Here is a 13,751-nt window from a genome sequence, read left to right on the forward strand (position 1 = left end):
AATGTCTGTTTGGTTCCATATGTTCTTCTTTATACCCATTCTCTATGCTCCTTTATTTCTGGTCACTTCAAGTATTATGCCTTCATTTTTCCTATTGAAATCCCACTTGTCAAGACCCAGCTCAATAATCATTCCCTCACTGAAGTCTTCCCTAGCTCTTTGAACACATATTGAACATGGAGTTTATCACTTATTTGGGCACTTACATGTCATCTTGCTTGATGTCACCACTTCTTGGATGAGCCTTCTCTCCTTGAGATGGCTTCAGCTCCTGGGGGGCAGGAATCATGTCACACTCAGTACACAATGATGACTCAATTTTAAGGAAGTGAATATATTATTTACATTATACCAATAAAATGAAGGCCGCCCTACTATGGAATTTGGCCTTAAATTTGAAAGACACCAGGTAGGGCAGTGGTAATGAATCCACCTGCCAACACATGAGATGTGGGTTTGATCCCTGGGTTGGGAAGATACACCCTGGAGGAGGAAATGGCAACCCGCTTCAGTATCCTTGCCTGAAAAACCTCATGGATAGAGGAGCATGGCTGCCTACAGTCCATGGGGTCACAAAGAGTCAGACACGACTGAGCAACTGAGTATAGCACGAGAGGATAAAAAAGATTACTATCTAAGTTTGCCCTTTGCAGAGAAGTATATAAACTGGGAAGATGAGTCACATAGGTGTAGGTGTAAATGAGAGTAATTTTACCTGTGGCTAGTCGTTACTAAAGGTTCAGCAGTTCACTACTATACATTTTCCCCAGGTCATCATATTTTCTCTAGGGACATTTAGTTAATCATCTTGAATATTACATAGTGGGTTTTATAGAGGACTGCAATGGTACCCTGTAACATTATATTGTTAAGGTTGGGCATGTGAGTCAAAAGGAAAAAGATACCCTACACCTATTATCCCCTACAATATTTTTTAAGGTGACAACAGAGCAAATGGGAGTAGACCATGCTTCTCCTCAAGCAAAAATTCCTTCTAAAAATACAAAGGTCTAACTGAAAAGATTATTTGATGCTGTGAAGCACAACTGCACTGTCAGGCCAATAAAGACAGTTGTTTTGGTAACTTCTCAGTAATCTCAAATTGCTTCATGTTATGTTCCTGCCTACTCTATTGAGCCACTAGGTGATTTCCTTTTTTGAGTTTCTCTTCCTATAAGCAGAAACTGAAAACTGTATAGTTCAAAGCAAAATACATTAGAATCTCATCTTTACAAGGTCTGTGGCTTTGGGCAAGGTGTTTGACTTCTCTGAGTTGTTTTTTATAAATGAAATGGAAATAGTAATATGCATTTTGTAGAACTGCTGTAAGAATTACCAACATACATAAAATAAATAACATCATACCTGGCATACAGTGAGTGTGCAACTATTATTCTAATGTTAGTTGATTTTTTCTTTGATGTATCATACTGAGTAATGAAAGTCATACTATATGAAACAATTACTATTCTGATGCAAAATACCTAAAATATCATACTAACAATCATATTTGCTGATAACCTCATAAAATCAAGATACAGTCACTGTTGTCATTAATATGATCTTTAATAAATGGAATAATGCACCATTTTACAGCAAGCCTTTTTTAAACCTAAAGAACTCCCTTAAAATCTCCTTCTCCAATGTCTCTGTATCAATACAATCTTTTTATTTAGGTTTATATATATCAAAGCATTTACTTACAATTATTCATAGAAAACTCTTTAGTGGCTTAATGTCAGCTTTCATAGTGGCATCCATAGATAATAAAAAGAAAAGTGATTTGCTTTATTTCATACTCACATCAATCCATCAAACACAACTTATACAGCATAGCAAGGTCTCAGACGGCTTATACAAAAGCAAAATAACTGAAAGCAATTATTCATAAATTCATATATGATATTCTATTGGTAATGTAAGAGCAAAACACACCAACAAGAGATACCCGTTAACAAGAAAGAGGGTTCTGAGGAATTGCCAATATTTTTCAGCCTTTCTCACTAGAGAAAAGCATCCTCAGAAATGAATACTCTGTAGCTTATGTTTCTCTGTCCATTTAGAAAAAGCACGGTGGCTACACATTTCCATGTTTCAGCAACTACAACACCCTAAGAGTTAGTGTATTTTACAATTATCCACTTATCTTCATCTGAAAAATTATCAACAGAAAATTAAGGATGATTCCAGCTTATACAAACACTTACACAATATGATCTCTATGGAAACATGACAAGGCATACAAAAACTGCTTAAATAAATAAACGTGACCAGAAAAAGAAAAGCCACAGACTCCAAGCGATTTAGCATTAAACCAGGACTTATCTTTGAACTTCGTCTTTTAATAGTATTTCAGCTTTCTTACTGTTAAGCTTTAAAAATGTTTCCCTATCACACTTCAAAGGATTGGTAATAAGGTGGAGAGCCTGAGACAAGAGACTTGTTACAAGTAACTTCACTGCAAGGATTTTAAATATACAGCTTACTAATTTGGAGCTTGAACTCGTCTGGAAGAAAAATTCTATTTGGATGTGATGATGTGATAAATAGGTTACCGGAGATTACCTTCTCAAAACCATTCAAGCTATTACTAAAGCTATAAACTCACCAGTTCACTTTTGAAGAGAGTTTAATGATGTTAAATTACCTCTTGAAAAATTTTATTTCTGAGGAACTACTTTACCAAATTCCCCCATTAAAAAATAAAACTAAATGAACTGTCTCATGTATTTAACCAAAGAACAGAAAAGGTTTGAAGACTGCGTTTCAACGCTAAGGCCTACGCATGCTGCAACAAGTAGCGAATTAGTTGAGTCATTTCCCTCTATTCAGTAATTATAAAACTGGGCAAGTTTTTATGATTAATGAAATCTGGTATCTGTGTAAGTTAAGTCAAATCATAAAATGAAACATTAAAAGAACTCTATGTGTAACAAAAATTTAAATATTCAACTGTATCTGTTTGTTAACTATCAATTGAAGTTTTTCAATGTGCAAAGGGATGGAAGGGACCCTGAGTTTTTAAGTAATATTATGTCTATAGAGTGAGTCTAAAACAGGAAGATGGTTTTGAAATCTTAAAGTACAAATAAAATGGAAAAAGCCTACATGGTGCCTTTTAAAACATTAAAGACAAAAACAAGTTGCAGTTTAAAATACAGTAATTTGCTTAAATATTGTCATAAACTGGACGTGCTAATCGGTGATAAGATTCTTTGTCTCTTACCCAGATTTTAAAGTCTAGGTCTCAAATTAAGTTTAAAAAATTAATTTTATAACATTTAATAGTAACACAATGGAAATCACAGTAATAACGGAATTAGAATTTTCAAGATATATTTATTTGGGGCATAATTTTAATACATAGCATAAATTCTTAACTATTTATTTTCAAATGTTACCAGCCATGAGATAAACCGTAAATTTTTCTTTATATGCACAACACTCAGTTTTAACCAGTCACTTAAAAGTTAAATGAAAGTTGTTAATAGTCCAGTCTATGTTGCAAAACAATGACGAGTATTTCAAAAGTGGTCTGCAAAAATGTTTGTAGATAATACTTGATTGTTGTAGGGTTTGCTTTCAAAAGTTAATCTTGCATTTTGTGTTTAATATTTGATGCAAAGAAATATATAATATGTTGTGGCTCAATCATAATGCTAAGCCTGCTGCAATATAGGTTAAAAATAACAGTAAAGTGATATACAATTCTGTATGCATGGCTTTTTAATTATAAACTATTGACAGTATAAAATCACAAAACTCCACAATTTGATTTAAAAAAATGTTAAATAATATAAACAAGTGCTGATTTGCTGACAATCTGATGGTTAGATCTACTGTCAAATGGAAACATCTTAATTCTACCCTATTTAACTATAAATGGAGTAATGAACTTGAATATAACAAAACATAATTTTACGTGTTCTTAAATGTAAGTAGGTATGAAAATAAAACTGAGGAGAAAATGGTAAAGGAACCAAAGAAATTTTGTGTGAAGAACTGAGACTTAAATGTCAAGAAACTTGAAGCATACTGAATAACAAATGTTGGAGAGGATGACCAGTTGGTCATCCTTCTTTTTATTTTATCTGCTGGTTAAGAGAAACAGATACAAAATTAAACATGAGGGAAGCAGAATAAATGTGAAGTAAACCTTCAGACACAGAAGATTGCAAGTCAGATAACCAAGGGACAGAGTAAGACAGAAACTAAGAGGTGAATGAAATAAAGTAAACCCGGAGTGCCACCCTGGGATTTCCTCTTTTCTTGTATTTTAATCAGAGAACCTGTAGAAAAGACTACTTTTATAATATTTGTGCCAACTAGTTCAAATAGTGATTTGCCAGATTTACTTAATCAAGGATTATCATCAAGGAGTGGACCACACAAGGTAGTTTTGGCTAAAGTTTACATAGTTCAGAATCTAAAAGTTAAAATGAACTTTTATTTGCTGATGAGCAAACTGACAGTAAAAGGTATGAATATTTAGAAAAATCTTACTCTGAAAGACTCCTGGGGTGTCTATGGGAGAATTACATAAATTCTAGGATAATCGGTCTAGATAATCAACTAACATGTGTGTACAGATTCTAAGTTTAAGAAGTTAGCTTGTAAGATAGAGCAATATATATAGCAATCTGTGAATAGTTATTGATATGTAATAGCCTGCATACAATTTAACATAAATTTATAAAAGGCTGTATAGAAATAGGATGTAATCTCACATTCTAGGAGCTAATAACCTCCAATGAAATATTTATTTTCATAAATAAGAAAAAAAAAGTTTGTTGAATTTCTTTTGGCTTTAGAAGCCAGGATGGAAAATATTTTAAAGATACTTGCCAAATTCTGTGATAATTCCCACTGAAACACATACTTATTTGAGTGTTCCCACCTTTATTTAATTATCGTCACATTCAGAACCAACACTTTCCAGAGTGAGTGGATACACCTAAGGAGACTATACAAATTGCTTTATAGAAACAGTATTTTCCTTCTATCCTTCCTACAGCCTCTTCTATTAGTTCTCTGGACTAGTAAAATTTTGTAAAGTCATTAAAAGAAATTTTCAAAATGAAGTGCAAGGACTGATGGGACACATTAAATTAATTCCACCAAATCAAGAATGGAATCAATTTAGGAAAAGGTCTCTGTTTCCACAACTCACTTTTGCCTTTCCCATTTAGTTTTGCAATATAAGAATGTCGGGAGTGAAGAGAAGTTAAATGATTTTACGATTCATGATGGCACATGTGGGATTGAATTTTGTCTTGAATTAGTAATTATTTCTCAAGCAACAAACACCACAGACATGTCTGTACATCTTCTTATGTTTTCCTACTCTAAAGCCATTAAGGTATCTGGTTTGGCTTATATTCAAGCCACAATTGTGCTAGAGTTTAATGACTAAATTTCTTACAAAATGTTAGTCTGTAATGCATCCTGTCATACAGCGTGTAGGCAGTATGGTGTGGATGAAAGAGATGTGAAGAGAGCAAGCCTAGGTTAAAAAAATCACACCTTTGTCAATTACAAGGTGTAGACTTCAGACAAACTAGTTCGCTTCTCTTAGCTTCAACTTCCCCTACTGTAAAATGGGAATATTAACCATAATCCTCATACGGTTGTCATGAGGAATCAAAGAGATAATGTATTTATATCCCAACATTCAGTATGTAATAAATGGCCAATTAGTATTTGTATCTACTCCTTTGCCTTCTCAAAACTTTTTACCCTAGTACTTTTTTTCCCAACTATGCATTTAAAAAGAGAGAACTTCTTAGGAACTATCATTAAATCATTTTGTCTACATTCAATTCAAATTAAGTTCTTTCAAAGACTTAGTTCTGATAGACAATTATGATAGTTAAGGGAATTATTTTGATTACCTCTTATGATGCTTTTAAGGTTATAATACTTTTAAGGTTGAATTTTAGTATTTTTTCATTAAATGAATGGCCTCTTATTCAAAGGGACCCAAATGCTTTTCTACATGCAAAAATTTTTGAATACAGTTAAATATTAGATTTAAGATACATTTATTATTAAATAGTCTGCAAATGAGTATTTTATGCAATTTTGCTTGCTTGTATATTTGCAAACAGATTCTAAATCAGTCTGAGGTAAATTTAACTTAAAATTTATTAAAATGATCTACACTCTCTATTTCTCCTACTTTACCAAGAGACTGCTAATAAAAACATAGAGAAAGAAAATTATTTGTTTTAAGCATGCTTGTATAAAATGGGAAACTATAAGGAGTTCTTTTAATTTGGTATACCAATTTTTGAGAGTATTTTACTATTAAATACCAAAAAATCCTGAAAAACTTACAATCAACTGGCCCAAACACAGTGTAGTAGAATGTAAGGCAACTCTTCTTCTGTCTGGAAAAATACCAGATAGACCTCAAATGGTCATTTATCTTTGATGCTTCCAACCGAAGAAGAAATACAATTTATTTTGACTCAAAGATGTTCTACAATTACTTAAAAATAATATCCTGAAATGCAGTTGGAAGACATTTAAAATTAAGAGAACAAAGGGAAATTTTACAGGAAAAAATATAAATAATTCATTACAAAGATAAAATAAATGAAAAAGTTTTATGCCAGATGACTGAAAAATATATTAAGGGTCTGAATGAATAGAAGGGCCAATAAAATACAAAAGGTGGAAATCTCGGGCACTAGCAAAATAATGTCATTCTAAGATTTAAAAACTGTGTTCAGCAATCCAGCTGAATAAATGGTTAAGCACTGTGACATCTCTCTTCACAAGATCACAATAGATGGCAAACAAAAGAAGGCTTATATACACAAGTAAGTCATACATATTTTGGATAGCAAATTGAGAAACAGAGTCTGTCTTTAGCTAAGTGATGGAGATAGAAGAATATGAGTGAGAAAACTCTGTTCAGGAGATAAAAATCTCAATCAGGAATTTGTGTTTTCCTGTGAGCTTTTTGTCTCCAGAGAAATCTTAGAACTGAAAGTCTATGAAGTAATCTGAGAATCTGGGGGGAAAAGTGAGCTCTTCATTGTTTGCAAATTGATAGAAAATAATTTGTGCTTATAAAAAAGTCCCTTATTTGACATAAAGTGCTTTATTTAAAAAGAAAAAACATGGAGAGGTCGTTTTAGAGACGATTATCAGTAATGAAAGAAGCAAAGGAAGCCTTAAAAAAAAACATGATCTGAATATACATGATGTTATCACTAAAAGGTACATTCTAAGATACTGTAAATCATAAAACAGTGCTCACATATCAAAAATGACATAAAAACTGGCACACAGAAAAAATATGAAAATAAGATTAGTGAAGAAACACAGTTTTGAAAAGAGAGAGGTAAGTCTCAGTCTGCTCAAAAATGATAGGTTTGGCAGCAATTCTTCCTTCCACAGGGACTTGGCATGCCAGTTGAATGATTTTTCCACACAGTGTTTTAGGTCATGGGAAAAGGAATAATTTCTAGATAAAGTTACCAGGCCTCATTTGGGAAAAGAATAAAAAAGATACTACAGATTCACAACTATGAATTACTTTTGAAGTTATTTTAAACAGGATGTAATTTTATTTATGTCAAACACAGAATATTCAGAGAATGAAGAATATAATACTACATTGTGTTAACCATCTACCTACTTAAAAATTCCGTAAGGAAAGCTCTATAAGTTTTCTGATAAAAATGTGCTTCTTAAATAAATGAATATGGAACATGAACATATATATAAATATAAAATGGAAAACAGCTAATATTTGACTTGCTCTTTGTTCTGTGCTCTTAAGAACTTCCAAAACCAGAAACCAAGTATGTTTATTAAAATGCCCGGAAGGAAATGTTTAGGATTTGGAAGGATAAAAGAAATGGCATTTCAAATTAGGTTTTGGTAGTTCCTCTTTAGAGCCCTTTGAAACAATGTTTCTGCATTCTCCATAAGGAGAGAGAAAGCAAGAAATCAGGTAGCTGCTTTCTCTTGTGCAAAAACTCACTGTCAAAGAACTGACCTGCCAAAAGTATGGAGGGTGGGGAGGGAAAATGTTCATATCTTGGAAGAATGTGTGCTCTGTTAGGAAGAGCGCTTACGAGAAAGCTTATTTGTGGCCTATACACTATTGCACATTCAAACAAAACAGAGAAAAGAATGTCCAACAGATAATGCGTTCAGGAACGTATCAACATACAAACTAGCTTGTGCCCAGAAATAAAACATGGATACCAGACACCACTGCAGTCAAACCTGTCTTAATTTGCTTCTGATTTAATGACCTTTAGAAACTGGTCCAAACTGATTATCAGCAATACATTGTTTCTGCTTTTTTTTTTTTTCTTAAAAAAATATTTTGAGACCACTTTTGATACACACACATATAATTCTGTGGTCATAACAGACAAATATAACTTTAGCGAGACTAAACAAAAGTGCAAAACTTAAAAAAAAATTAAAAAATATGGAAGCATAAGCTAAATTTTTCTGCATAGCTGAAATCTATTTAAAGCAAGTCCTTGTTGCAGGGGTAGGAGGGAGAGCTGACAGGAGGATAAAGCAGTTTTTTCTTTTAATGTCTTCTGCACATTTAAATGATGCAAAAAATAATTTCACTCCATAGGTTTGAAAACATTTCACAGACAGTTCATCCCTATATCTTTAGACACCATCGTCGTGGCGGTGCCTCCGTCTGCAAGGTAAACAGTGGTGCTGGATTTGGAATGCACTGCCCTGTCTTTGCCATTGTTGTTGACCTCACAGTCCAGTGGTTCAGTGGAAATGACCCAGGTGGAGGGGCGCCACCGCTTAAGAGAATAGGGAGTTTTCACTCGTTTCTTGATCTTTTCACCAGATCCTGATTTGCCATCTTGTGTTGACTCACCTACTGAAAATAAAAGTGCAGAAAAATGAACTTACATAAAGAAACTACTAAAAAGTGAAAATTAGGGTTGTAAATGAAAAAGAGATCAAATGAATGTCTACAGGAGAAGCTAACAGACATTTCTTGAAATTCATGATGCCAGATAGTATTTTTCTAACTTTACCAAATTATTTTTGAGATTCTATAAGCACAATGTTTCTATAATTGGTTGAATTATTCTATAGGCAAGGAAGAAAATATAGAAAAACCTCAAAAAAGCAAAAACAGAGGAGAACATTCCAAGTTCTCAACTATATTCTCAAATCCTTTGGTTATTGGTAGAATCCTAACTTGGCAAAATGCATTTAATCTATTTCATGATCAAAGCAGGCACCTAGAATATAATTATTTTTCAGAAGAATGATATAAACACTAGAGTGCAAATTTTCTAGTAATCTTCCCTTCTCATACCTGACAAGACATTTTAACAGATGTGGACCCTTGCTATAATTTATGTCAACTCTTTAATACAAGCTACTCAAGCAAGGGGCTAGATTCTACTGATTTTTTGACAGCCTAATCCCATTAGCCCATATTGCAGTCTTTGACAACAAACATAAAGTGTGACTTCTTCATAACTGCTATCAGTCTGAAAGAGATATCATTTTGTACAATGACTGTTTTAGTGAGCTCTCCTGTCTTTAGTGAAGATTTTAGTGAGCTCTCCTGTCTTGTGTTATAATCCCTCAAGGGTCATAAACCAAGTATCAAGTTATTTGTATAAGTGGCTAAGGGCCCCATAGCACAATGCTACAGGCACACAGCTCCTGAAAAAGCTGACATGAAAAACCAAGAATAACTCTGTAGTTCCTTTACAGTGACTTTTCTGAATTTTCTCTGCACTTTTCAGATTTATTAAGATTAGTCAGATAAAGCCTAAATGTGTATACAACAGGTATAACATGCTCAACAAAGTGCTTCTAAAGTTGTATCGGTATCATTTTTTTTTTTTTTTGTATCGGTATCATTTTACTCGGATGATTTAAACTAGAAAGTACAAAATCTCAACTATGCACAGCAAGTATGTGAGCTGCATTATAAGCCAGAAGCTACATAAGGTACCCATTAAGTTGGTAATTATTCTGATTATTGTGACACTGACTTTTTAATTATCAGCAAAAAAACTGCCTTTTCAAATGTCTAATTAGTTTTGAAATCCAACCAAATGTGGTAAAAGTAAATAATTGCTAGTTGAAACATAATCTGTTTCTAGCTAAGTATATTTAAATGGTCTCAAAATCCCTCCATTTACACAATCCCTCCACTTACACTGCAAACTGATGCCATCAAGGACATTGGTGGATGAAAGATCCAGAGAATTAGGCCTCTGTGCTCTTCTAGGCTTTGATGGTCCGGGGTCTGCTACTGTGCTTGGAACACCCTGTGTGAGAACTTCTTGCTCGGAACATGGATTGCTGTTGTTGTTGTTGGAATTAGTTCGGCCACCTTCTAGGGGCCGTTCTCGCCTGTCCACAAGACGATCCAGAACACCTTCATCATGGCCAGCCTGCTGCTCTCGTCTTAGTAAAGGTTCATGTTCATCAGGACTGGAATTAATGTTCAGCCGAGTGTCCTCACCAATGAATTGATTCTGCAGCAATTCTTGGGCTCTGTGTGCCACTGTGTTAGCTGTCTGGCCAGATGGTACTACCCCATTGGCATACTGAGTAGTGGCAGTATGGGAATTAACGCTGTGGTTTCTACCTGCCACACCATTCATAGTGACTGTCACTATGTGAGGTTCTGCAGCATTGATTGTATTCATCTTGGCAACTCCAGTTTCTACTTGTTTCAAGTTTGATTTGTGCTTGCTGCCAAATTTCAGCCTGGGCTCCTTTGTTGAATTTTTGGTGTTTAAAGGCAAACTAGTAGGTCTCTTAGGAAGGTTCTGTTGCTTGGGGAGAGGATAGATCTGAGCGGGTGGGACATCAGGAATTAAACATGCTTGGCCATTTGCAGCCTGTGTGAAGTCCTGCTGCCCAGTCACTTCAACTGCAAGCTTTATGAGTGGGTAAAGCAAGCTAGAACTGGTACTGCTCAGTGGGTCTGGCCCACTGAACTGTTTAAGAGAATGCTCCATGAGATTCTCATCAGAACTTTCCTTGAGGTTTTTATCGACTTCTTTTGGGTCCAGCTTGTTGGTCTCCAAGTCTTCTTCAGTCAATTGTAAGCAGACAGGGGTTGGCCCGACTGGCTGTGAAACATTGGTGGCATGCAGACTTGTTTCATCTGGGTATGGCACCTCGGATATAGTGGTCATGCCGGTACTTGGAGTGAGGCCAGTGGTGTTTGTGGTTGTGGTGTTGGTAGACAAACTGGTGACGCTTGTTTCAGGGCTGGGAATTCGAGCTTGTGCTTGCTGCCGTTCATAGTTAATTGAGTTTCGGTTCTTTTCCCCTATAGTCAAAGGTGTGCTGGACATTGAATGCTCAGAAGAAATGTTCTTCACAATGCTGTCAGTGTGATGGATAGAATCTTCAATGTATGAGGAAGAAGAATAATCTGGATAAGGGCCAATCTTTGGCACACGCCTATTATGTGACAGGTTGCTTAAAGAAAAAAAAAAGTGTCACATTGAGAATACATTTATGACCAAGTGACTCTTCAAGGTTAAAAACTCTGACTTTTAAAGTACAAACTGCCTTCTCTTTTATTCCTAACCCACGTTATTCTTGAAGCTATTTAAAAATTCTAACCAAATGTTAATCTAGTATTGACAAATATTAACTAATAATTTGCTATAGGCTAGTTTTATGCCATTTAAGCCTATGAAAAAACTGATGGGGAATCTATGATTTTTATAGATGTTCATTATTTTAGTTCATAAGAGTTATTAATTTTTGAAAAACTCCCCTACAGTTTTGTCATCTTACCAAATATAACTTTATGAATTGTATATTTGCTCAATTAGACAAATTTCCATGAAAGGACGAACCAAGGCACTTGTCTTTTGTGTTTCCGTAATTCTAGATACACAGCGGCTACTCAACAAATATTTTACCAATTAAGTTCCAAATGGTAAAAAGAACACAAGCTTCTAGGCTATTCCAAAGTGCTCCATTAAGTGGCATACTCTAGCAAAGGAGCATATCTTCCTAGGTAGAGACTGACGCGTATCAATGGAAGTCCTAGAGCCTAGAGTATAAGGCAGAATGTTATACTCAGATTAAAAAAGAAAAAAATCAGAGACTCAGAACTGCTCTCCAGTTTACCAAGGGTTTTACACTTTCACTGTCACATCTTGAGAATGATGGTTCTTGGGCAGCATACTGTAATAAATTTATTTTTTTTTAAATAAAAGCCAGGCCAAGATACCTAAGCAACCCGATATTGTTCACTGATAGGTGAACAAATATACTATATGATTTTACTTTAATGTTGAATCTAAAAAACCACACAAATCAACAAACAAAACTAAACAGAAACACAGGCAGAGATACAGAGAAGAAACAGGCAGTTGACAGAGAAGAAGGGGTTGGAGGGAAGAAAAGTAATAGGTGAAGGAGACGAAGAGGTATAAAATTCTACTTTCAGAATAAATGAATCATGGGTATGAAATGCACACTGTAGGGAATATAGTAAATAACTATGTGATATCTTTGTATGGTGATATAACATAACTAGACTTATCTTGCTGATCATTTTGAAATGTATAAAAATAACAAATCACTACGTTGTATAACACAAACTAACATAATGTTGTACGTTAATTACTTTTTTAAAAAAAACTCACAGAAAAAGCAATAAGATCCGTGGTTAACACAGGCAGAAGGGAACAGGTAAGGGGAACAGGATGAAGACAGTCAAAAAGTCCAAGTTTTCAGTTGTAAGATGAATAAGTACTAGGGATCTAATATATAGGATACAAACAATTAACACTGCTCTTTTATATATGGAAGGTGTTAAGACCAAGTTCCCTGGTGACCCAATGGCTATGCATTTTTGATCCCTGGTTGGGGAACTAGGATCCCACATACTGCTTGACATGGCCAAAAAATAAAACAAAAAAATAAATAAAATGAAAGGTGTTAACAGAGTTAAGTCCTAAGAGTTCTCATCACAAGGGGAAAAACTGTCTTTTCCCTATTTCCTTAATTTTATATGAGAATGATGAATATTCACTAAACATTGTGATAATCATTTTATGTAAGTCAAATGATCATTCTACACATTAAATTTGTAGAGTGCTACATGTCAATTATATCTCAATAAAACTGAAAAGAAAAATAACATCAAAGTGAAGGGTAGTTTAAAATCAAGTATATACAATCAAATATAGACAGTGGGAACATTAACAGATACAAGCATTACAGGAGAAAAGCAACAACTAAAGGAAAAGTGCTGTGAAGAAAAACTGATGAAGTTACGAGGGGAATGACAGGAAGGGGAGGAACAGAAAAGCTTTTGTATTGCACAAGAGGGATGGAGGGAAAGAGTCAATACAATGAACCCTAGAGTAGAATAAATGTGAGATGAATTACGATTTGGAGGAAAATTCCAAAGTCACCGGACATGAAAAGCAGCATGTAAAGGGTAGAACTGAATGGCTCAGGAGGCAAAAATGGCCACAGTAAAGGAAAGCATCAAAAAAAAAAAAGGATTTCCTCCTCCCAGTTAAGGAAAGTTCAAAAGCACTTAAAGTAAAAATAGCTGACTCTAATGGGAGGTAAAAATAGCATACTAAAGCACACAGAAAACACAGAGATAAGGGGTGATGGAAGCAGAGGACTATCCTTCAAGGTATGTGTAAGGTGAGAAACATATTTTGAAATGCTAATTTCTATCTTCCTTAACTTGCTGATATATTAATAACAGAAATAAAGGTTTATACACTGAA

At 34.4% G+C, this 13,751-nt stretch overlaps 1 protein-coding gene across 1 annotated transcript in view; it reads right to left on the reverse strand.

The window, feature by feature from the left end:
- Positions 1–2,930: 2,930 nt before the first annotated feature.
- The window catches only part of BMPR2 (bone morphogenetic protein receptor type 2), a 159,291-nt gene continuing 148,470 nt past the window's right edge, over positions 2,931–13,751 (reverse strand). Inside the window, exons 12-13 of the mRNA XM_055397814.2 lie at positions 10,184–11,463; positions 2,931–8,878 (exon numbers count right to left, since the gene is read on the reverse strand). Coding sequence (XP_055253789.1) covers positions 8,628–8,878; positions 10,184–11,463 — 1,531 coding nt within the window. The 3' untranslated portion in view covers positions 2,931–8,627. The remainder of the gene's footprint in view (positions 8,879–10,183; positions 11,464–13,751) is intronic.

The sequence above is a fragment of the Moschus berezovskii genome, chromosome 2 (assembly GCF_049115385.1).
Source record: "Moschus berezovskii isolate FMDL1 chromosome 2, NW_MosBer_1.0, whole genome shotgun sequence".
Classification (NCBI taxonomy): domain Eukaryota; kingdom Metazoa; phylum Chordata; class Mammalia; order Artiodactyla; family Moschidae; genus Moschus; species Moschus berezovskii.